Source organism: Osmerus mordax, chromosome 4 (assembly GCF_038355195.1).
Source record: "Osmerus mordax isolate fOsmMor3 chromosome 4, fOsmMor3.pri, whole genome shotgun sequence".
In the NCBI taxonomy this organism is placed as follows: Eukaryota; Metazoa; Chordata; class Actinopteri; order Osmeriformes; family Osmeridae; genus Osmerus; species Osmerus mordax.
The window spans coordinates 15504560-15527555 of NC_090053.1; the positions used below are offsets into that span (position 1 = coordinate 15504560).

The 22996-nt window shown below is 40.7% G+C and overlaps 1 protein-coding gene across 1 annotated transcript in view; it reads right to left on the reverse strand.

The window, feature by feature from the left end:
* shank2b (SH3 and multiple ankyrin repeat domains 2b) overlaps positions 1 to 22996 on the reverse strand; it is a 167484-nt gene that overhangs the window by 129116 nt on the left and 15372 nt on the right. The window contains exons 8-9 of the mRNA XM_067234428.1: positions 14991 to 15068; positions 12693 to 12759 (exon numbers count right to left, since the gene is read on the reverse strand). Coding sequence (XP_067090529.1) covers positions 12693 to 12759; positions 14991 to 15068 — 145 coding nt within the window. The remainder of the gene's footprint in view (positions 1 to 12692; positions 12760 to 14990; positions 15069 to 22996) is intronic.

The following is a 22996-nucleotide window of genomic DNA, read 5'->3' on the forward strand; positions in this document are numbered from 1 at the left end:
AGATTGCGCGGTCCAGTCTCGTACTCTCGCTTGCCTCACTGCGCCACTGAGCACTTTTCATAGAAATGAATGGGGACGCCATCTTGGAAGACAAAGGTTGCTTCCTCTAGTTATATTAACTCTATGTTCCAGACCCCCACCCCTCGCCCCTCGGATTGAAGCAACGGCCCCGGTGGATGTAGGTGGTATTGCATTTCCGATTTGCTACCTGACTTGTCTGGTCGTTTTATTCTATTAACTCCAGTCAACATATCTAAAACTATCTCCCCAAAAAAATGTTGTTCGATTCTCGAACCTGGCTCATACTACTAGCTTTTTCATTTAAGAATTCTTCCTGATTTTTGCTAAGTTTGAAACCAATCCCAAATGGGTAAACTAGCACCCCACTTATTTACTTACGTCAAGAAAAGTTGCCTGGAAACGTGCTCGCGGATACGAACAGGGGATGAGCACAACAAAAGGGAACTTTTGGAATTTACCTGAGCTGAATGAGAACAAGGAGAAAGGACTTGATAATCTACAGTTGCCTGCCTTTATTGTAGCAAGTTTTACAAATGGTTGCACACATACATGACGGTTGTTTGTTGAGTTTATTTACGTTATTTTAAAGCTGATTTAACCATTTTGTAATGAACGCTATTATCATGGCATGACAAACGTAATTATAGCCTAATATAATTAGTTATAATATCGTGGCATGTTACGGCATCATTATAGATTGTTGACATGTTATTCTGGAGCAAAGACGAAGATGTATAAATCATGCCTGATAACCACAATATTGTTATGGTCGTTATAACGAATATATATATATATATATATTCTTAGAACTTTATGTCAGTTAACACCACAACGATGGCATTAACAATAAGCTAGTAATAGTAAGCAACACTCATCATCATTATAATATTAACATATGTAGGCTTAATTTAGCTTGCTTTGCCGAGCTAGAACAACGACGGAGCCAGATATTCAAGTTTACAGTTTCTTTAATCCAACTTTAAAACTTAAGTTCTTTAAAACTTGAAAAAAACACGAAAGAAAAAGAGCAACGTATAGGCCTTGCATGTATAATACTACAGTACTAATAGTAGGGCTGGGCGATATGGGTAAAAAATTATCACGATAGATATTTATATTTCCATTCGATAACGATAATTAAAATGATAGACCACAGATCCGTAGTAGTAGCAAAATAAGTCTCTTCCTCAACTTTTTCCCTACACTCGGCATAAAGTTTAAGCAGCGCGGTGTGAGAGAAATATTTGTGGCCAGGGAGCACGTACCTGGGGTCAAGTAACTAAAGCTTTTTAAAAACTTGCTTTTTATCAATAGCCTACCTTGGCCCAAACTCACACTTTCTGCATGTTCCAATGAGTGATTTTGCTTCAGGTGGTAAAAAAGGTTTTGCACCGAACATTGCTCCGCTCTTTGTCGGATTTCAAAAAGCCAAACCACTTCCAAATAACTGAAGAAGACGAACCCTTTTAAAAAATAATTTCTTCATTGGAAGTTGCTCCCTCGCCATGGCTATAGCTGCCACTGTTTTCGGCAATAAGACTCATTTTCCGCGGTTAACATTAGCTACTCCACTTGAGGTGAAGACGGCCGCCCGCTTCCCGTTCACACTAGTGATGTGTCGTTCGTGAACGATTCGTTCATTTTGAACAAATCCTTACAAGGACTCGGGAGTAACGAGTCCTCTCAAAGAGTGATTCGTTCATTTTCTCGTGGCCGCGCATCGGGACTGTTGCATAGGCTCATCCAAGTAAACAGAAATGATTCGTTCATTTTCCGACTCGGTCTTCGGGTACGAGTCTTTGGATCATTTTTCACATGACCTGCATAGGCTCTGTAGTGGTAGCTAGAGGAAACGCTAGAGGGAACGATTCGTTCATTTCCCGACTCGGTCTTTCTACGAGTCTTTGGATCATTTTTCACGTGACCTGCATAGGCTCTGTAGTGGCAGCTAGAGGAAACGAACGATTTGTTCATTTCCAGACTCGGTCTTTCTACGAGTTTTTGGATCATTTTTTCACGTGACCCGCATTGTATTTTTTAGTAGAGGAAACAGTTTCCTCATTCCCTTTCGTGTGACCGCTGTTTTAGTAAGACGTGAATGATATTCGCTCAAGTACTATACTGACTGGTTTTGTTATTTTCACTTTACATTTACACTTAGTTTCGTGCAGTGTAATTGTTTGCCGTGATAATTAAATGCTAGTGTGATAATAAATGACCAAATCATACAAACTGTCATGATACATTATTTTAATGCAGGAATTACTTTTAAAATAGTATCTGCTGGTGCACAAGTCATGCACTAACCTACATGAGAATATGATACGTGTTTGCAGTGGACGGATAGCCCTCCCCCCCCCCCCCCCCCACACCTGAAATGAACGAATGACTCGAAAAAAGATTTGTTCATTTTACTGAACGAGATTCAAAGAACCGAATCAGTAAAATGATCCGAACTTCCCATCACTAGCTCTCACGTAGCAAACCAATCAGTTTTTACAGCAACCTACATTCAAATCTCACCATCTGGCTGTCTTCACAATAGTCATATCATTGCCCTCCTTCTGTTTTTTGGTGTAGAGTTGACCAACTATAAAATTACGAAAATACTAGACTATGACGCTTGCATGGCTTCCGCCTAGGCAGTCTCACGGGCAACCCACACTCGTTCAAATTACATTTACATTTAGTCATTTAGCAGACGCTCTTATCCAGAGCGACTTACAGTAAGTACAGGGACATTCCCCCGAGGCAAGTAGGGTGAAGTGCCTTGCCCAAGGACACAACGTCAGTTTGCATGACCGGGAATCGAACTGGCAACCTTCGGATTACTAGCCCGATTCCCTCACCGCTCAGCCACCTGACTCCCATATTACAAAGACTTTCACGACCTAAATCAAAAATCCGAGATGGCAGTTCCACTCGAAATTGCTTTCTCAACGGAGCCCAATGGTTGGTAATTTTGGGAGTTGGCATTTTTCACTCATAGTCCAAGCTCCAACTTGCGTGCTAGAACGTCTCTATCACGTTGTATCCATGCGTCGTTGCTAACATGTGCTGATGTAGTGACGTAGGCTAGCACTGAGTACCCTTCGTTGACAGAAGGCACTTTTTGGCACAAAAACCCAATTTCTACTTAAACCATGCAACGGAACGTAAATAAAAATACAAGCAACTCAATCGCTACCAAGATGAAACCTTTGACAACTAGGTTGTCTATGTAGTCCAAATATTGACTGAGGCTTAGGGGGGCAAAAATAAATAATAATAAATATATATGTGAGAGAACAAAGGTTGTGCCCTTGCCGAAGGCAAAGCACACCCAATAATAATAAGAAAAGATAGAAACACTTAAGTGGCTTCGCCGCTTCGCGGCTTGGCCACCAATAATAAGAAAAGGTAGAAACACTTAAGTGGCTTCGCCGCGGCTGGATGGAACCCAAGTTTGGTGACAATCGGACAAATGGTTGCTGAGATATGCTCTCACGTCTTGTTTGGCAGCTTTGCCGCTGCCTTTGATTGGGTCTACCGAACAAACGGTTTTGAAAATTAAAAATCCATCTGATACCTTTTGTGAAGCTGGGTCTGAAGATCATCTGTGCCAAATTTGGTAAACACTGTACAAAATGTGTGGCTTGCAAAAGGTTTTTACACTTTTACATGAAATCCAAAATGGCAGCCGCCTCCTTTGATCGGCTCTACCGAACAAACGGTTTTGAAAATGGAAAATCCATCCAATAGCTTTGTGGAGCTTGGTCTGAAGATCATCTGTGCCAAATTTGGGGCATGCAAAAGGTTTTTACACTTCTCCATGAAATCCAAGATGGCGGCCACGTCAATTCGGTTGTTATGAAATATCATCGATGGTCAGGCTTGGGATCTCACAAGACATGAAGAGACAAAGAAATTACTTTATTAAGGTAAAAACTGCAACAGTTATAAGCCAAAACACGTTTATGCTTCTGGCCACGCCCCCTTTTAGTCACATGACACCATTTTTGGAGGACATCCTCAGAATAAGGTTCTGAGTAGGCGTACCAACTTTGGTGTCACTGCCTCAAAGAACTGCTGAGATATGACTTCACTTCCTGTTTGGCGGCTTTTCTGCTGAATTTGATTGGCTGTACCGGACAAACAGTTGTGAGGATCAAAATTATTTTCGATAACATTTGTGAGGCTTGGTCTGAAGAGCATATCTGGTAATTCTGAAGAAGATTTGACAAAAATTGTAGGAGGAGTAGTTTTTCAAAGCTTTTTGATAAAACCGGAAATAGCGGAAAATCTATATAACCGGAAATTGACGCCATGGTGTGTGTTGAACTCGGCTTGATCCAAGGAATCCAACAGTACCTCATTTTTGACAATCGGAGATGCGGTTCAAAAGTTACTTGTGTAAATGCAACTACAACTTTGACCTGTTGGTGGCGCTAGAGTGCAACATTATTTTCATGAACAGATTGACAAAGTTTAGGCTGTGGCAATGAAGTTCAGGTTAGTAGTTAGACTTTTGATTTAAGTAAGGGGAGTGCCGAACATGTTCTGTCGCCGTTTGACTTTCTAAAAAACTGTCTAGATGTTTTTGTAGTGTCTCGCGTAAGCTACAGCGTTGCAGTGAGCAACACTGGTTTGAAACCACAGGTAATGATAATTTCACCCACAAATCGTTTACTTGTAATGTCATAATAAATCCTACAACGAAAATGTATTTGTGAGGAATGTTTATTTTAACGATTGAAAACAGATGCATCATAGACCACTGTAGTATGTGTTGCCCGGGCAACAGAGGCTAATGTTGTGATGCTAATACTTCAGTGAAATAGTAGACTACTGTTTCCGAAAGTAGATGTACTTCCTTAATAATATCAGCTTATATTGTACATTACACATCACAATTGTGTGTCATATCACAAAGTAAAATTAGTAAATAGTTTTCACCCTGGCCTCTTTGCTTGAGGCGTTTCTGCAGCTGCCTTGCAGTAAAGCAGTTAGCTTAGCTATCTCCCAGAAGTTAACAAGCTGCTAAACTAATGTTCTGCTAAAGGTAGTCACGCGAGTTTTCGTGACGTTAGTGACGTAAGTAGCGTCATTGACTGTGGCTAGCAAGTTAGCCACCGTTAGCTTCACTTTTCGCCACAAAAACTTAATTTCTACTTAAACCGTGCAACGGAACGTAAATCCCAATAGAAGCAACTCAATCGAAACTTTTGACACCTAGGTTGTCTATGTAGGCCAAATATTGACTGAGTTTTAGGGGGGCAAAAAGAATAATAATAATAATATATATGTGAGAGAACAAAGGTTGTGCCCTTGCCGAAGGCAAAGCAAAGGTTGGGACAAAGGTTAAGAAACAGTTGACATTTCAAGGTGAAATTTCAAGGTGAAATTGCATGAAATTGTGCATGGCATTTCAGAATGATGTCATCCTGTTTAGCTAAACAGATAATCAAAATTATGACAGGCCAAAAGATAATGGCTGGATTCCAACCTACTACCTTATACTTTACAGCTCACCATCCCAGCCCATTGAGCTATTGTCAGTGTTGAATATTGTCATGTTCAGTTACTGTATAAAAAAGTAAGCTGTTTCTCCTGTGGTAAGCGTTGTTAGATTCAGCCAACGTTGAAACTTCTCTAATTCAATCGTATTTTGACATACCAAGGTGCAATTGTTTGTGGTACTGTAGTGGAAATTTGGAATACAGTTATAATGTGTGTGTTTTATATATGAGGAATGTGTTTTAAGGGAAGTCTAAAGTTGGTTGAGAAGCTTGATACAATGAATGTTGAATCAACTCCATTTGGTAGAGATGCCATTTGCAGTTTATGACACCTGGGGAGGATGAATTGTATTGTTATTGTGATCTGAGGGAGCAGTTTCAGATAGATGAACTGATCAAGCTGCTCTGACCCTTCCTGTTGCGTGGGTGGTGTTAATTAAATACTTGTTTGAAGATGTCCACACAAAGGACAGTTGACCATTTGACTGGTGAACTCCTGTGGCTTTAGTATCTACTGGTTTGGGGAGAGATGCCACATCAAAGAACTGTGGGACACTTGGTATGGAGTCAAACTGTCACTGAGCAGTGCTGACCAATCACAGAGACCGCCATATTGATGGATTGACCATCAGAAAAACCATTTGTTCTAAGTTTATATAAGGCAGGGTTTTAGGGTTGTTCTTCATCACTCTTGCGAACGATCTGTGGCTAGCACCCCCTTCGTTATGACTGATCACAAAGTACTTTGTTAATTCTTAATTTGTACAAGCTAAATAAATTTATTGAAACCGCCATCTCTTGACTATTCAAATCTACACAGTGCCACTAGAGTTTTTCCACAACAGGTACTTCATAATGATGTCATCCTGTTGAACTGAACAGATAATCAAAATTATGACAGGCCAAAAGACTATGGCTGGATTCCAACCTACGACCTTATACTTTACAGGTCACCATCCCAACCCATTGAGCTATTCTCAGTGTTGAATATTGTCATGTTCAGTTACTGTATAAAAAAGTAAGCTGTTTCTCCTATGGTAAGCGTTGCTAGATTCGGCCAAAGTTGAAACTGCTTGTACATTTCCTATAAAAACGGGACAACGGGATGACCGGGTTGCTGCTGTAAAGAATAACTTACTCATAGTTTTTTTTAAAGGTTGTTTGGAGTGCCATAACTTGTCATGGAAGGGAATTTCAAATCATGCCTAGCATCAGTGGGAATGTGTCCTGGCTTAGGTTACTGAAATGAATTTGTGCAACAGGCAAGTGATCCACCTGAACAATCCATTTACTTCATTAGAGATAACCATTAGAGTTATCTCTACCATGCGTAGACTACAAGTAGCTAGCTACTGTGGTGAACCTGGCTTTTTTTGTAGTGGTTTACACAGTCTCGCTAAACAGATGAGCGGAGTGTTGTGATGGGCTCAAATAAACACGCATTGCTATGTTTTACAGCCGGAGGATTGATCGGAAGACTAGAAACCGTTTTGTCAGAATAAAAAATAAAAACTATGCCTCTGACTGCTTTTGAACCTACAACCCTTTGCTTACCAGCACAACATCTCAGCCAATTGAGCAATTCCCAGACATGGATTACACAAAGTTCAGTAACTGGATAATTAAAAAAAGCTGTTTCTTCAATGGCGAGCTTTGTCAGATTTGGTCCAAGTTCAAACAGCTGTAATTCAGTCATATTTTGACATATCAAGGTGAAACTTTGCATGGTACTTCAGGGGCGTGTCACCTTAAAGCCAATTAGGTTTGAACCATCCTTCAAAAATACATTTGATTTAGTGACACTAACATATTGAGGCAATGTGGACATTTACATAAATACACCCCTTTCAGCCATTTTGTATTTGATTCAATTGTCGTACGTAACGTTTTTAATACGTAAATGATACATATCTTTACCAAATTTCAAGTCAATTAGAGCTTTGGTTCAAGAGAAGAGGAATTTTGAAGGTTTTTTCATAAATTTGAAAATTTATGACCAGGGACTTTTTGAGATATTGGGGCGCAAGGAGAAGAAAAATGATAAGAATAAGAATACTACCAAAAACAATAGGTTCCCTCCTACTGGAGGAACCCTAATAATAATACTACCAAAAACAATAGGTTCCCTCCTACTGGAGGAACCCTAATAATACTAACAAAAACAATAGGTTCCCTCCTACCGGAGGAACCCTAATAAATAATTAATAATAATTAATAATACATTATTAATAATTATTAATATAATAATAAATAATAATAAAACGAACAAAAACAATAGGGTTTCCTCCTACCGCAGGAAAATAACGGAAATAAACTACAAACAAACCGTCACGTATGTGTGCAACCATTTGTAAATCTTGCTACAATAAAGACAGGCAACTATAGATTATCAAGTCCTTTCTCCTTGTTTTCATTCAGCTCAGGTAAATCAGCGATTTGCTGATGTTCCCTTTTGTGCTCGTCCCCTGTTCGTTTCTGCGAGCACATTTCCAGGCAACTTTTCGTGACGTAAGCAAATAAATGGGATGCTAGTTTACCCATTTCGGATTGGTTTCAAACTTAGCAAAAATCAGGAAAATTATTATTTGAAAAAGCTATTAGTATGAGCCAGGTTCGAGAATCGAACAAATATTATTGGGGGAGATAGTTTTAGATATGTTGACTGGAGTTAATAGAATAAAAACGACTGGATGAGTCAGGTAGCAAATCGGAAATGCAATACCACCTACATCCACCGGGGCCGTTGCCTCAAGCCGAGTGGCAAGGGGTGGGGGTCTGGTGGAGAAGCTGAATTGTGCTACGAGCAAGCTAGCCTAGCTGCTGTTGCTAGCCAAACTTCAAAGGGGAATGTTTGAATGCACCGGAAATGAAAAAATGAATAAAGTTTAGGCTGTGGCATTGAAGACAGCGACGCACCACACAAGCTTGAGTTTAAATACATTATTTAATGTGACATTACTTACTGTACATACAAGTCTTGATTTGCTTAAATGTATAATGCTGCTAGTACACCACGGCTAGGGTTGCCACCTTCAATACTGAAAAATAAGGGACGCCTGACACACTGGGGGCCACACCCCTCGGGGCCACAATGACCACAGGCCGGTGATGTGCCAGTGGTGGTAAATCACAATTTAAAACATGTTTTTATAAAAATATTGTAAGGCAGAGTTTCTGGGTACATGTACAGCGTGTGTCTCTGTAAGGTCAAGAGGTCAGACAGCAAGGCTCCCTCTGAGCAGAATATAGCATGCAGTCCAGACAGTGGGGAGACAGTGAGGAAAATCATGTACAAATAAGGCTTATGTGATTAACGACCACTTCACCTGCTGAACGTTCTAGTGTATCAGTGTACTGACCACTGAAGACCCGTTAAGGAAGCGATTCTGTGCATTCTATGTTTGAACATGTCCAGATACTGTATTTAAGCACTCTTGTAAGAGAGAGTCTTCACTCATGCTAGCCACTCTGTTGTGGATTGGTTGCATGATCCGACGTCGAGCTAATAAAACCGAGTCAACCCTTTTTATAATTGTCATGACTCCTTCCGGCCTGCCTTCTCCAGAATTTACATCTTATCAAATATTAAGATTGACACATGGACATTATAAAAATATATCTGCTATTGAAATCTGTGTGAACAGATGCACTCAGTCTCTCTCTATCACAACTCAAATGGTCATATCGTCATAGCTGAATACACAGATATGACGATAATAAACATAGGCCAACAAAGTTTGACAGTGCAACCACAAAAAATAAGCTTTTGAAGGAACTTGTGAGAACCATATTTTATTAACGTAGCCTCCTAAACCGTGCAACAGAATGTAAATAAAAATACAAGCAATGAAATCGCTAACAAGACGAACCTTTTGACACCGGCGTTGTCTATGTAGTCCAAATATTGAGGGATCCTTAGGGGTGGGCAAAATAAAGAATAAATATATATGTGAGAGAACAATGGTTGTGCTCGCCGAAGGCTTGAGCACACCTAATTATTTGTCTTTATTTCAGTGCCAAAAAGCATTTGGTCGGTTCTGAGTGCACGTCCACGGTGTGTTACATTAGCGATGTAAGGGCTGAGAATGTTGCTAAAATAAATTACAGATTGTGACGGGAAGCGGTAACGTTAACTTAGGTATTCATCAAGGAATTACAGTTTTTCTCAATTGCTTTGGCTCAATTCTTGAAACAGAAATGACATTCTCAAAGCTCTAAGTGCATTTGACAAAATAGCCTATATGGTTCAGCACAAATACATAGATCACCTTCAAAAGGTCATATCTCACCCAAAACAGTTAACTCATGCTTCAAAACCAAATCATTTTCTCATATAAATAGTCAGTGCCCCCAAAATGAAAAGTTCCTTCTCGATTGATTTGGCCCATCTCTCGAGAAAAAAGTGGACATTCTCAAAGCTTTAAATACATTTGCCAAAATAACCTAGATGGTTCAGCAAAACACCATGGCACACCTGCAAAGGGTCATCTTTCTCCTAAAACAGACAACTCATCAGTCAAAACTAAATCCTTTTCTCATACAAATAGTCAGTGACCCCAAAATGAAAAGTCCCTTTGGCATTGTGTAAACACTGCAGGTCAAAATGATTAGATGTTTTGTCAGTATGGCAGTGGACCTTAAAAATATCCCTCATGTGCACTGTGTTACAGTTACTGTAGTAGATGTTTTCTTTCCAGAATACTATGTGTCTTCAATCTACCCAGACGCTCCCATGTTACCCCGCTCCTCATCTCCCTCCACTGGCTTCCCATCACGGCCCGTATCAGATTCAAGACCCTGGTACTGACCTTCCGAGTGGTGAATGGGACTGCACCCGACAACATCAAGTCTCTCCTCCAGCCTTACACCCCCACCCACCACCTACGGTCTTCTTCTGACAACCGTCTGGTGGTCCCACCTCTCAAGAGTGCCCGCTCCCAACCCAAGCTCTTCTCCTGTCTGGCCGCCCAATGGTGGAATCACCTCCCCACCTCCACCTTCAAGAACTATGTTTCTTCCCATTGGCACTTATTTGCTTTTCACAATGTATGCTTCATGTTTTGGCTACCCACAATGTTTTTGGGGCTACCTCATTGTTTATGATCATTGACCTTATGCACTTTTGTAAAGTTCTCTCTTGGAAGTCGCTTTGGATAAAAGCGTCTGCTAAATGAATAAATTTAAAATGTAAATGTGTATCTAACAGAAAAAACATGACAGTAATTCAAAGTAGCCTACAAGGTTTCACATCACATACTGCACTCACACTGCTTTGGAAATTGTTACTGTAATTGCCATACATTGTGGTTACTGTAACATGAAATGTGTACAGCACAATATAATGTCATACAATAAGCACATCAAAACATAACATAACATAACATTATGTATAACCTACACTACCAACACATACAGTAAGAAAGTAAAGCAAAGCTGGAGTTTCACTAGTTGTCGTCCTCACTTTCCTGCTCATCCTCACGCTCCTGTCTGTCTGGCCACAGATTTCATCGACATCACATCTGATGTTCTCCCTTGCGATGCAACAGGAGAAGAATCATTGTGCATGCCGCAACCATCCCCTACACTGATCTGCTGTGACATGATCACAAGCAGCATCCATTGCCTGGAGCAGGGACCTCTGGTTTTGAGCCCAATGCTCATAGACCCTCCACCTACATGCAGAAAAAAACTCCTCGATAGGATTGAGGAATGGGGAGTAAGGTGATGAGCACCATAAGCATTCTTGGATGGGCAGTGAACCTTGATGAGTGGGCCACGGTGGAAGCTTACATTGTCCCACACAATGACAAATGTAAGCAAGTGAGGCCCTACCAAACCGCTCTCATGTAGAGGGATAAGATCGGAGTGCAGGTGGTCCAAGAACACCAGGTGCTTCTGGGTATTGTATGGGCCAAGACTGGGAATGTGGGTGACTACACCATTCTCTGAAATGGCAGCACACATGGTGATGTTGCCCCCGAGCTGGCCTGGGACAAGCTCTATATATTTGATGGAAGCATTTATACTCCTGGATAGCTCCTGTCAGCTAACTAAACTTACTGTGTGATTGGTGATCGGATGTGTCCCCTTGTTTAGTAAAGTTCTAGTTGCACCTGACAATGACTGTAACCAGTTGATCCAAGAGATCCATATTACAGTATATACCATGATGTTTTTCATGGTATTATGTGCCTGAAAGATTTTGACAGTGGAGTGAACTATTGTGCAGGTGATGATGTACACAAGGAAATTATGCCAATATGTTTTGCAGCGAATAACCACTTGACTGAGAAGCAACAGTCAGTTTAGACCAGCAAGATATATTCAATTGGTAATTGGCCTAACTGAAGGCAATTGTACTTAACCATTTCAAAGATGTGCTAAATCATTTGAAATGTGTGCAAACTGTAGGCAATTGCACTTGTCATTTACGAGGATGTGCTAATACAATTGCAATTTGATTAAAGGAATGAAAAATTCCAATCGTTTGTGAACAACTGCCCAGTGGTTTGGAGGTTTGCACGTGTTGTTTTGAGAATGTCATTTCTGTTTCGTGAAATGAGCCAAAGCAATGGGGAAAAACTGTAAAGCACATTGAATCGCAGTCTTAAAATCCTCTCCCAGCGTATAACTAAGCGAATTAAATTTTGTTCGAGATCAGTCGGCTGAACCAGGAAAGGATATCCCCTGTCTGCCAAAGCTATTAGGCTCAGACAGTAGGAGGGGATAGGTAGAAACGCAGAGTTTGTCATAGAAAACATAGCAAGCAGGTTAGGTTCACAGAGTAAGTTACCATGGACACTGACCCAAAGTTTTCGTTACCTCTCTTTCTGGAACGGAAAACAGGGAGTATGCCACTTTTCAGGGTTAACCAACCAAAAGTTTTCGCTAAACCCGCTACCTGGAATACCCCCCAGGAGGAAGCACATCATGTTTCCATCACACAGGGAACAGCAGGGCTAGTTGAACCACAGAAGACACTTGTGATCCACACTCTATACGTCATTCACAAAACACCACTCTTCTCACTGTTCTTGAGTAGTACTCACATACCCCATTCAGTACAGCTCACAATCTATGAACGATTTTGGACAACCATAAGAGCCCAGCTCTTCACTATGACAAATACACACAGAGTTTGTAAACAAGCAGGTTTAGTGTTCAGTATCTTACCAGTATCAATCCCTTTGTAGTTCTTGATGAACTCTGCCAGTTCAAAGTTCCCTGCAACAATGGCCACCTGAAACAGAAGTTTGTTACATGAGAAAAAGTATAATCTTAAATATAATATTTGTCTGAGGAGGTTCCTGCCAGTTAAGCAATGTCTGGATACCTGTATGTACCCTGTACTTTAGACCCCAAGGTGGCTTTAAAGCCCTAAGAATAAACATAAAAACATCTCAGCGGACTGTAGTGGGTGAAGTAAAGGAGAGGAGACACACAGGATGAGTCAACTATAGCCAGCCAGCCATAACTAGTGGTTCACCTGTAGACCCCTTTACAGTACATAAGGTAAGCCAACTAGACAGATAGGTATGCTAAGTAGACAGGTATGCTACTGGAGCTGTGAGAGATGAATAGACTCTCTCTAAAGATATCTAAATTAAATATGAACAACTGAATAAACTCTTAGATATGTCAATATTGTAATATTAAAGAGCTCATGAGTTTTAGCAGAACTTGAAAGACATTTTAAATCTTTACATTTAGTCATTTAGCAGATGCTCCTATCCAGAGCAACTTACAGTAAGTACAGGGACATTCTCCCCGAGGCAAGTAGGGTGAAGTCCCTTACCCAAGTACACAACATTTTGCACGGAATCGAACCGGCAACCTTCCGCTTAGCCATCTGACCCTGATTTTTGCATCTATGCATCTTTTTCCAGATGTGTACCGCTGTCTACTGAAGCGTTGTGAGTCAGGGATCTTTACTGGTGTACTGTAGAGACAGGCAGCATGGTCAGGGCCATCCACTACTGGAACCATGGCTCATGTCAAGTCATTGAGAAGAGCAGGGGACAGTTATGTTTCAGTTAAGACAACCAGGGGCTTCATTTAAAATGCATCAACAGAATAGAAAGAACAGTTGACTTTCATAAATTAAATTACAAATTAATCTCTTGAATCGAGTTCAAAGATGTTTGCCCCTGTTCCCTGTCCTCTGGCTCTCAACAAAGATATCAAATGGAGGTATAGAGATGGAGGGATGGATGGAGGTATGGAGGGATGAAAAGAACAAGAAGTGATTGTTCAGTTGAAAACTAGGTCAGGAAGAATGGGAAAAGAACACTGTTCCAGTTTTCAGAACGCGGCTCAAAATGCCAACGAGCCAGCCAATCAGTCAGCCAGTCAGTCATTCAGTCAGCCAGTCAGTCATTCAGTCAGTCAGCCATGCAGTGAGTCAGTCAGTCAGTGAGTCAGCCAGTCAGTTAGTAAGCCAGCCAGTCAGAAAGCTATGAAATCAGCTAGCTTGCCAGCAAACTAGGCATCCAGCCAGCCAACATCCAGTATATAAACCAGTCAGTCAAACTCCCAGCCATCCTGTCGTTCATTAATTCAGTCAGTCAGTCAGGCAGGCCGTCACTCTACTTCTGACATGACATGCTGACTCTAATGTAAACAGCCCAGCCTCTTCTAAGTGAGTTTGGTTTAGGTTGGGTGCAAATTGGACTAAGAAAATACAAGACTAAGTACAAGAATTTGTAGTTTGAACATAAGAACTAGAATCTGGAGGTATTACATGAAAATGAGTGAGAATCAGAGTTAGCCTGTGAGGGCCCATCTGGTCCAACAGACTTCAATCTGTCCATTATCAGCAGCAAGTGAGGAAGCCTAATACATGGGGAGGTGGGAGGGGGGGCTTTCACTCTGCATATGTGGGAAACACAGTTGGCGTCATAAAAACCAGGCAGACACATGAGACAGAAATGGCAAAATGGCTCTGTAAGAAGTTGGTAAATCGAAGAAGAAAGCCTGAAGGACCCAAGATAGACTTTGAAGCAATTGGTTCTCTTCTCAATTTGGCCCTCAACCCCCATGAAGCATCACACACAGAAATGACAGTTCTGGTTTCATCAACAGCTGCAGTGCTTCCCTGAGATGTTAAGAGTGGTCGAGTGAGCACTGACACATGCACGTGCTGTAAATAAAAAACGAAAACATGAGTAATTATTCCGGAGCCTTCTTCCTGTTCACAGAGGGTTATATAAAAGGCTTCCTTATGGGGAGCAGAAGTGACTCATCTACTGTTTAAGTCACAAATTACCTAAATAAATTTATCGTGTTTTATCTCATCCCATTCTACTCTCCCCTTAAAAAGCAGCCACTTCATAAAATGGAGGTTTAATGACCCTGACTCTTACTAGATACAGTAAACAGACTGTGTATGGATAGAGTACACAAGGGCTGTGTTCTCTCGGTTCCCAACGTTATCTTGGACCCTAGAGAAGAAAGGAGGTGGAGATTAAATACCTGAAACGGTGTCTGGCCTCTGTGGTTCTGATCCTCCTTACTGGCCCCTCCAACAAGCAGGACCCTGGCACAGTGTTCCTGGATGGGGAGGGAGGGAGGGAGGGAGGGAGGGAAAAGAGGGAAAGATTGTGAGGAAGAGAGAGTGACAAGGGATGGAAAGATAACAAAAGATACAACAAAAAAGATTATGACAAGAACGACCATTTTCACCTAACAAACAAAACTCTCTCTTTGTCACTTCTCTCTTTGCCCTTTCTCTAATCTCAGCTGCAACCACAAAATCCACCCATGCGCCATGTTCAACATCACTCAATCAATTAAGAAGCAGTTAATTGTGATGTGGTGTAGCTCACCGTGTGTGATGCCTCTCTCCCAGGCCTCTCGTCAGTAAGGCAAAAGCCCGGCTAACCTGTGTGTACCTGGCTGGAGCTGACTATGTGCCGTGGAGAGCTAAGCTAAGCCTGGGCTCACTGAGCAACAGAGCCTGCACACAGCAATGAGCCACTACAGCTCTACAGCCCACTTCAGCCTGCTGGATTCAGCGACCCACCCACGGAGATCTGCACTACAAACAGACACACACACACACACATACACACACGCGTGCGCTTGTACTCTGACACACATGGTTGCACGCGCAAATATACAGAAAGGCTAGCAAATGCACATTAATGCATGCTTGCATGAAATCCACACACACTAGCTGAAGCTCATCCTCCTATAGCTTGCTCTCAGTGGAATGCTGTGCTCCTTAGATGAACAATAATATTCATGTATTGACTGCATTCGATAATCATTCATTGTTAGAGGTTAAACAGGTATTAATCCACTCGTTCTACAACAAAACCAGGATGGAGCCCTACAGGAATTCTGTTAATCATACAGGTTGTTAATCATCATCAAAACTACTTTCATGACTTCACTGTAAAAATTCCCAGTTTATGTAAAGACAGCCCAGCAACTGTCACACAACACCTAATTATTGTGAAGGAGAGCACACTCACTCAGGCACGCACACAATTTCCCTCCCTCCCACACAGACACACATGCACACATAGTGTATGTGTATATGCACCTTCACACACCTGCACACACACCCCCCACCCCCACGGACACACACCTGCACACACAGAAGGTTGAGCCCAGCGTGTAGTGAAAGGCTTAATGATCTGTGCCATATCTCCAGGGAGAGGAGATTGAACAGTGGTGGTGTTACTGTCTGCTCCCACTGCATTCTCCATCTGGTTGCAGTGTGTGTGTGCATGCGTGTGTGTGTGCATGGTGTGGTGTGGTCTGTCTGTATGTATGCTCGTGCGTTTCAAATATTGATCATGTTATCAGGGTTCAGGGAAACCCTCAGGTATACAAAGTGTTTCCAGATAAGAGGTGAATACTGTATGAACAGACACTGGTTTGTAAACCAATCCCAGTCTAAACATTACTACTATACTGTAGGGACACCACAGGGACTGTGGTCTCACCACAGAAACAGAACCTGAGGGGTGACCTGATTGGGGGCCTCCTGGTCTTCAGCACCATAGACTACACCTACACAATTATATAATCTGAGCAACCATGGATACCAACACCAATGGTGGATCCTGAGAGTTTAAATAATTCCTAATGGTGGACAGTTTGAAGCCTTGTTAACTCCAAGGGAGACTCTTTAACAACTGTCTACTGAAGCTTGATAATGCTAGACCAAGGGCCCTATTTTAACGATCTTAAACGCAAGTATCAAAAGGCAAAGCGCACGTAACTTTGTGGGCGGGACTCTGGCACTGTTGCTATTATACCGGCGGGATAAATGACTTTGCGTCTGCCGCAAATCTAAAATGGATTGGTATAAAGTAGCTACATTACTAATGGGTGTGGTTTGGGCGTAACATGCAATAAACCAATCAGAGCGTCATCTCACATTCCCTTTAAGAGCAGGCGCACTTGTTCCATGGCGGATTGCTATTATAACGGCGGATTTGCCAGGCGCAAGCCAGGTGCGGTTCACAGCCGAGGAGACCAACGTTTTCGTTAGGGCCGTAAAAGATAGAGAAGGGACATTGTCTGGGAAAGGCAAAGAAGTTTTCTCATTGCACTAAGTTGCCCACTCATGCTGCTAATTCAAATTCTTAGTCTTATTTTTATATATTTTTTTAATTGTTAGGCTATGTTTTGTAATTGTTTAGTTCTTTAGAATTAGTTTAACCATTGTACTTTTTTACTTAATTTAAGACCTGTATATGTTTATTGTTTGCACCTTCCTGCCACAGTAAATTCCGTGTTTGTGGAACATACATGGCGAATAAACCGAATTCTGATTCTGATTGTGATGGGAGAAGAACCCCACCCAAATTAGCTTCGGTTAAACAGGTGTGGGAGGAAATTGCTCATGAAAATCTTTTTAATCATTGACATGAAAGAAATGTAACACAGCCATACAATAAATCAAAACAATTTCGCAGGAAGAAGACCCTGGCCTTGCCAACAGTGCGCACGGGCCAAGCATGCACCCTTAGAATAGCATCTGAATAACGCGCCATTGACTTTAGACTACGCTTTTCCTGGTCTGTGGTGGAATTTTTTTCTGAAACTGCAAAATAGCACCAGGGAACGTTTGCGCCAGAACACGCCTCCTTTTTTCGCTGAACCGCCCCTGGGAGCGCAAGGTCATTCCCTAATTTACCGACGTGCGTCTGTGGAGGGAAAAGTCTGCTTTGCGTCGGGTGCAATCTTGGAATGATACTTGCGTCGTTTCTCAACGACGCAAGTACGCATTCAGATTACTTGAATTATAGATAATGCACAATGCCCGTGATAAACTTGGTGGCCCACACACAAATTCCAGGAATTATAGATAGGGCATAGTGCCCGCAATGATGTCGGTGACACACCGACATCATTAATCTGGAATTATAGAAACAGTGTGCACTGTCAGTGATGCAGCTGGTGATGACATTTCTTCTCAGTGGGTTTGGTAACTATATTTCTCAGATCACAATTGAAATTCTTTGTCATCTCTGAAGTATATTCTAGTCACTTATGCACGTCATAAAAGCAATTTCTCATTATTTTAAACTAAATAGGCCCCTATCAATGCTCTGGTACATTCATGCAAATGATTATGTAGCCTAACACCAAATCAACAGACAACATTATAATCACCAGCATGCATCATGGACATGAGTACTATTCCTACCACTGTAGCCTCCGTGGTCGATTTCTTAAGGCAAGAGTATTTTCTGTATCGCATTCTCATAAATATGACACTAAATGCATACAAACATTGTTCCTGTCGCTGTATCCATGCCTTAAGAAACCGACCACGGAGGCTAAAGTGGTAGGAATAGTACTCATGTCCATGATTCATGTTGATTTGGTGTTGAGTTTTGTGCACATAGGGTCGCAATGTGCAGGTCCTTTTTACGTCAGTAACAAGTTACAAGCTACATTGATTTATGTAACAAAATTCACTGATCTGTACTGATTGTATCCACTTTATATTGTTGTTATGTTAGCAAGCCAGCATTTCATCCATAAAGGGAACGCTTTGAAAGCAGCTGCAAACTAATTGTTCAAATGCTGCTTCAGCATTCCAACTGTTGTTCTTCGAATCTTTATTCAACTTCTTCCATTTCTTCCATCGCACCTTCCAGCTCCTTCAAACTTTCAGCTAAAATTCAGGGGTTTCCAGCTTATACTTTTCAGCTATCTACCTCTTATGCTGGAATTAATATAAATCAATATTCATAATATTTTTTCAATTGTTTTTTTTCTTCCAAATCCTCTTAAACTTTTTCAACTTTCATATCCTTCTTCTTCCAATTAATATTTCAGCTACAGCCACCATTTAAACTTTAAAATGTTGACAAAACCCTAAACTATTTAAAAGAAAAATCTGCTTTTTGATATCTATTCAACTTTTTTCAATATCACTGATTATGTTTCATGACTTTTTCAAGCCGTTTCTGAGATTTACATGGGTGTGTACGTGAAACCCTAGAGTGCAGACTGAAACGCTTAGAGTGGAGGGCAGCTTCGGATGTCCTTGAAAAAATATTTCTAGTTTGCCAGCATTTCCACAATTTTCGCTCTTCATGCTTCATTTTTGGATCAATAGATTGCTAATTTTGTGCTGGTCGTAGACAGTTGTCTGTTGAATCCAACAGACGTACAGATTTGTTCAGAGCCCCACGAAAGCGAGACAAAGTCCAACTCTCGCCCCATAGAGACCAATGCAAATCTGGTGACAAAATCGTCAGAGAAAGCAAAAAGAACAAGATTTTGAAACTGCCGGTAGATTCGTGTTTCTGACCGCACAGAAATATAAAGGACATCGCTGGTTTCGGCAGAGTCTTGGGTCTCGGAAAATATCCTTATTTTTTGGATTGGACGTATAGTTTTGCGTCTAGGTTAACTTGTTTGAGGTGTGGATTCTAGCTACATTTCTGTTATTCTCTGCCCTCAGCGCGTTAGCAATCATAGCTGCACCATCACCGTGGCAACGACAGACACGCACCACTCAGTCTCACGCAGGTGATCGGTATTAGCAGATTAGTGGAGTCACAAGACAGAGTTTGATAGTATTTCAACCCAATACAATTTACAAGAGGTGACTCTGCAGGTGCTGCTAATATCTCTTTTACTACTATTGCTAATGGAACTGTTTTATTCTACTACGCCACTGAGTGCGTTTACTTGACCATGAGAAACCCGATTACTAGCAATTGTCGGTTTATGCCATAGGATTACTCCGTTTACATGTGTAATTGGGTGTGCTTTGCCTTCGGCAAGGGCACAACCTTTGTTCTCTCACATATATATTATTATTATTTTTATTATTCTTTTTGCCCCCCTAAAACTCAGTCAATATTTGGCCTACATAGACAACGTAGGTGTCAAAAGTTTCGTCTTGGTAGCGATTGAGTTGCTTCTATTGGAATTTACGTTCCGTTGCATGGTTTAGGCTTAAGTTAAGTTTTTGTGGCGAAAAGTGAAGCTAACGGTGGCTAATTTGCTAGCCACAGTCACTGACGTTACTAACGTCACTGCGTCACTAACGTCACGAAAACACGCGTGACTACCTTTGGCAGAACATTCGTTTTGCATCTGTTAACTTGGGGGATAGCTAGGCTAACTATAGCTTTACTGCAAGGCAGCTGCAGAAACGCCACAAGAAAAGAGGCCAGGGTGATAACTATTTACTCATTTTACTTTGTGATATGACACACAATTGTGATGTGTAATGTACAATATAAGCTGATATTATTAAGGAAGTACATCTACTTTCGGAAACAGTAGTCTACTATTTCACTGAAGTATTAGCATCATGACATTAGCCTGTGTTTCCCGGGCAACACATACTACAGTGGTCTATGATGCATCTGTTTTCAATCTTTAAAATAAACATTCCTCACAAATACATTTTCGTTGTAGGATTTATTATGACATTAGATTACAAGTAAACGATTTGTGGGTGAAATTATCATTACCTGTGGTTTCATTCCAGTGTATCATTGCAACGCTGTAGCCTACGCTAGACACTACAAAAACATCTACACAGCTGTTTAGGAAGTGTTTTTATGAATGAGCGATTTTCCACTAAATAAATATCAAGCTTATTTAAGTTTTGGGGGGCATATTTTCAATTAGCAGATGGTACTGTTTGAATCGCGATTCCATCTTCTATTGCAGGGTAACGTCGTAGAATAATCTTCAAAGGGGGTTCTTTATTAATGAATGAATGCAATGAGTAGGCTAAATGCCTGAAAATATCATGAGAAGGGAAAAAACTTATGACGTTTAAGTCATAGAGATTAGGTCAGTTTTTACACCGGTCTGCCAAATTTATTCGTTTTGATTCAACGATGAGGCTGCCTCTTGCAGGGGAAATGAGAAGACATCTATTTCATTCTACACTTCACTCGTATTTTCAGTTGTAAACGAGCAGCACAAAAAAATGCTTTTAAATCTATTTGATCTTTATAAATAATAAGTATGCATTTTTATATAAAATATACAGAAATATCAGTTGTAAAAATGTCATTCAAAAACGGACCCCTGTGCAACCGACGCAAGCAAGCACACCCTACAATTTCCCCAGAAATTGTACCCTCTCTAGTTAGTTATGCGATTACTCAATAACAGGGATGGAAAAAAACAATTTTGTCCACCGGCCACTGTGGCTGGTGGATTTCAAAATCTACCAGCCACTCAATGTTTTTACCAGCCACTTTCTTGTTTTTAACCGACAATGTGTAACTGCATGTGAACATTAGTACTACAAGATCTACAATACTTAAGCAGTTTATTGTTGGAATGCTGCTTCAGCTTTCCAAGTATTGTTCTTTGAATCTTTATTCAACTTCTTCATATTAATATTATTCTATTTCTTCCGCGACACCTTTCAGCGTCTTCAAATCTTCAGCTATTAAAACCGTTCAGCTATCAAAAAATTCAGCAGTTGCAGGCTATGACTGCTATAGCTTTTCAGCTTTGTACCTCTTATGCTTGAATTAATATAAATCAATATTCATAATATTTTTAACATGGTTTTCCAATAGTTTTTTTTCAAATCCTCTCAATCCTCTTAAACTTCTTAAACTTTCAAATCCTTCTTCTTCCTCAATCTTCCTCAATCAGCTACAGCCACCATTTAAACTTTTAAATGTTGACAAAACCCTAAACTATTTTTTTTTAATCAGCTTTTTGATATCTATTCAACTTTTTTTAATATCACTGATTATGTTTCATTAGTTTTTCAAACCGTTTCTGAGATTTACATGGGTGTGTATGTGAGAGCCTAGAGTGCTGACTGAAACAGGGGAGCTTCAAAATCAGTTTCAAAAAGTGTTCACGAAAGCGAGACAAAGTCCAACTCTTGCTCCATAGAGACCAATGCAAATCTGGTGACACATTTCTCAGAGAAAGCAGAAGTTACACGTTTTTGAAACTGCCGGTAGAGTCGTATTTCTGACCGCACAGACATATAAAGGATATCTCTGGTGTCTGCAAAGTCTTGGGTCTCGGAAAATATCCTTATTTTTTGGATTGGACGTATAGTTTTGCGTCTAGGTCAACTTGTTTGAGGTGTGGATTCTAGCTACATTTCTGTTATTCTCTCTTATAATCGAGCTAGCGCGATGGCTCTCCATAACTAAAAACGTTTCGACTTCTTTTCCACAATCGACCAAATTGGCCAAACAAGGTATGAACATTGAGCTTAAAGTGTACATAATCTAGCTAGATCGTTTTTATTTTAGCAAGTTTCACAGAAATCTGCAAAAATCGAGGCTCAAGACTGTCATAGCTGACCGTCACGAACAGCCAAACCGGGGCTGGGGTGGGGTACAGTAAGTGTTTGCTGCAGCTGGCGTTAATCCTACGAACAAACGCTTCGTAACTGGAAAGTTTTTATTTTTAATTGACGATATTGAACACAGATGTTAAGTAAATTGTCTTTACTCTAAATATCTTCTCCGTTTTCAATTTGAAGCAGTAAATCTAACACAGTAGCAATTCTCCCACGACATCCGCTCGCTCTGCTTTGACTAACAAATATGTTCTCAGTCCACCATACATTAGACGAGCTAATTTTCGAGCACTTTCGATACAAGATACAGGCCATGTTAGAGTTAATATATATATATATATATATAATTGTGTGGGCAATGTAGAACAGCAGACAGATTTGAAATATGATCTTATGTTATGGCCATTCTAGTGACACTACGACTGTCATCATACGGCGAAACCAGGTCACATAGCTAGCTATGTTTTTCCAGACATAATATTCGTTACCTAGCTACAAACAAATGCTTCGTAACTGAGGAATATTAACTTTTTATTGGCGATATTGACAACAGAGGTTAAGGAACTTGTCTTTAATCAAAATATGGTCTCCGTTTTCAATTTGAAGCAGTAGATATGGCTTACTGTAGAAAGTCTCCCATTGCATCCTCTCTCTAGCTTAGCTTCGGCTACAGATGGACGACAATCACGATGCATGCATT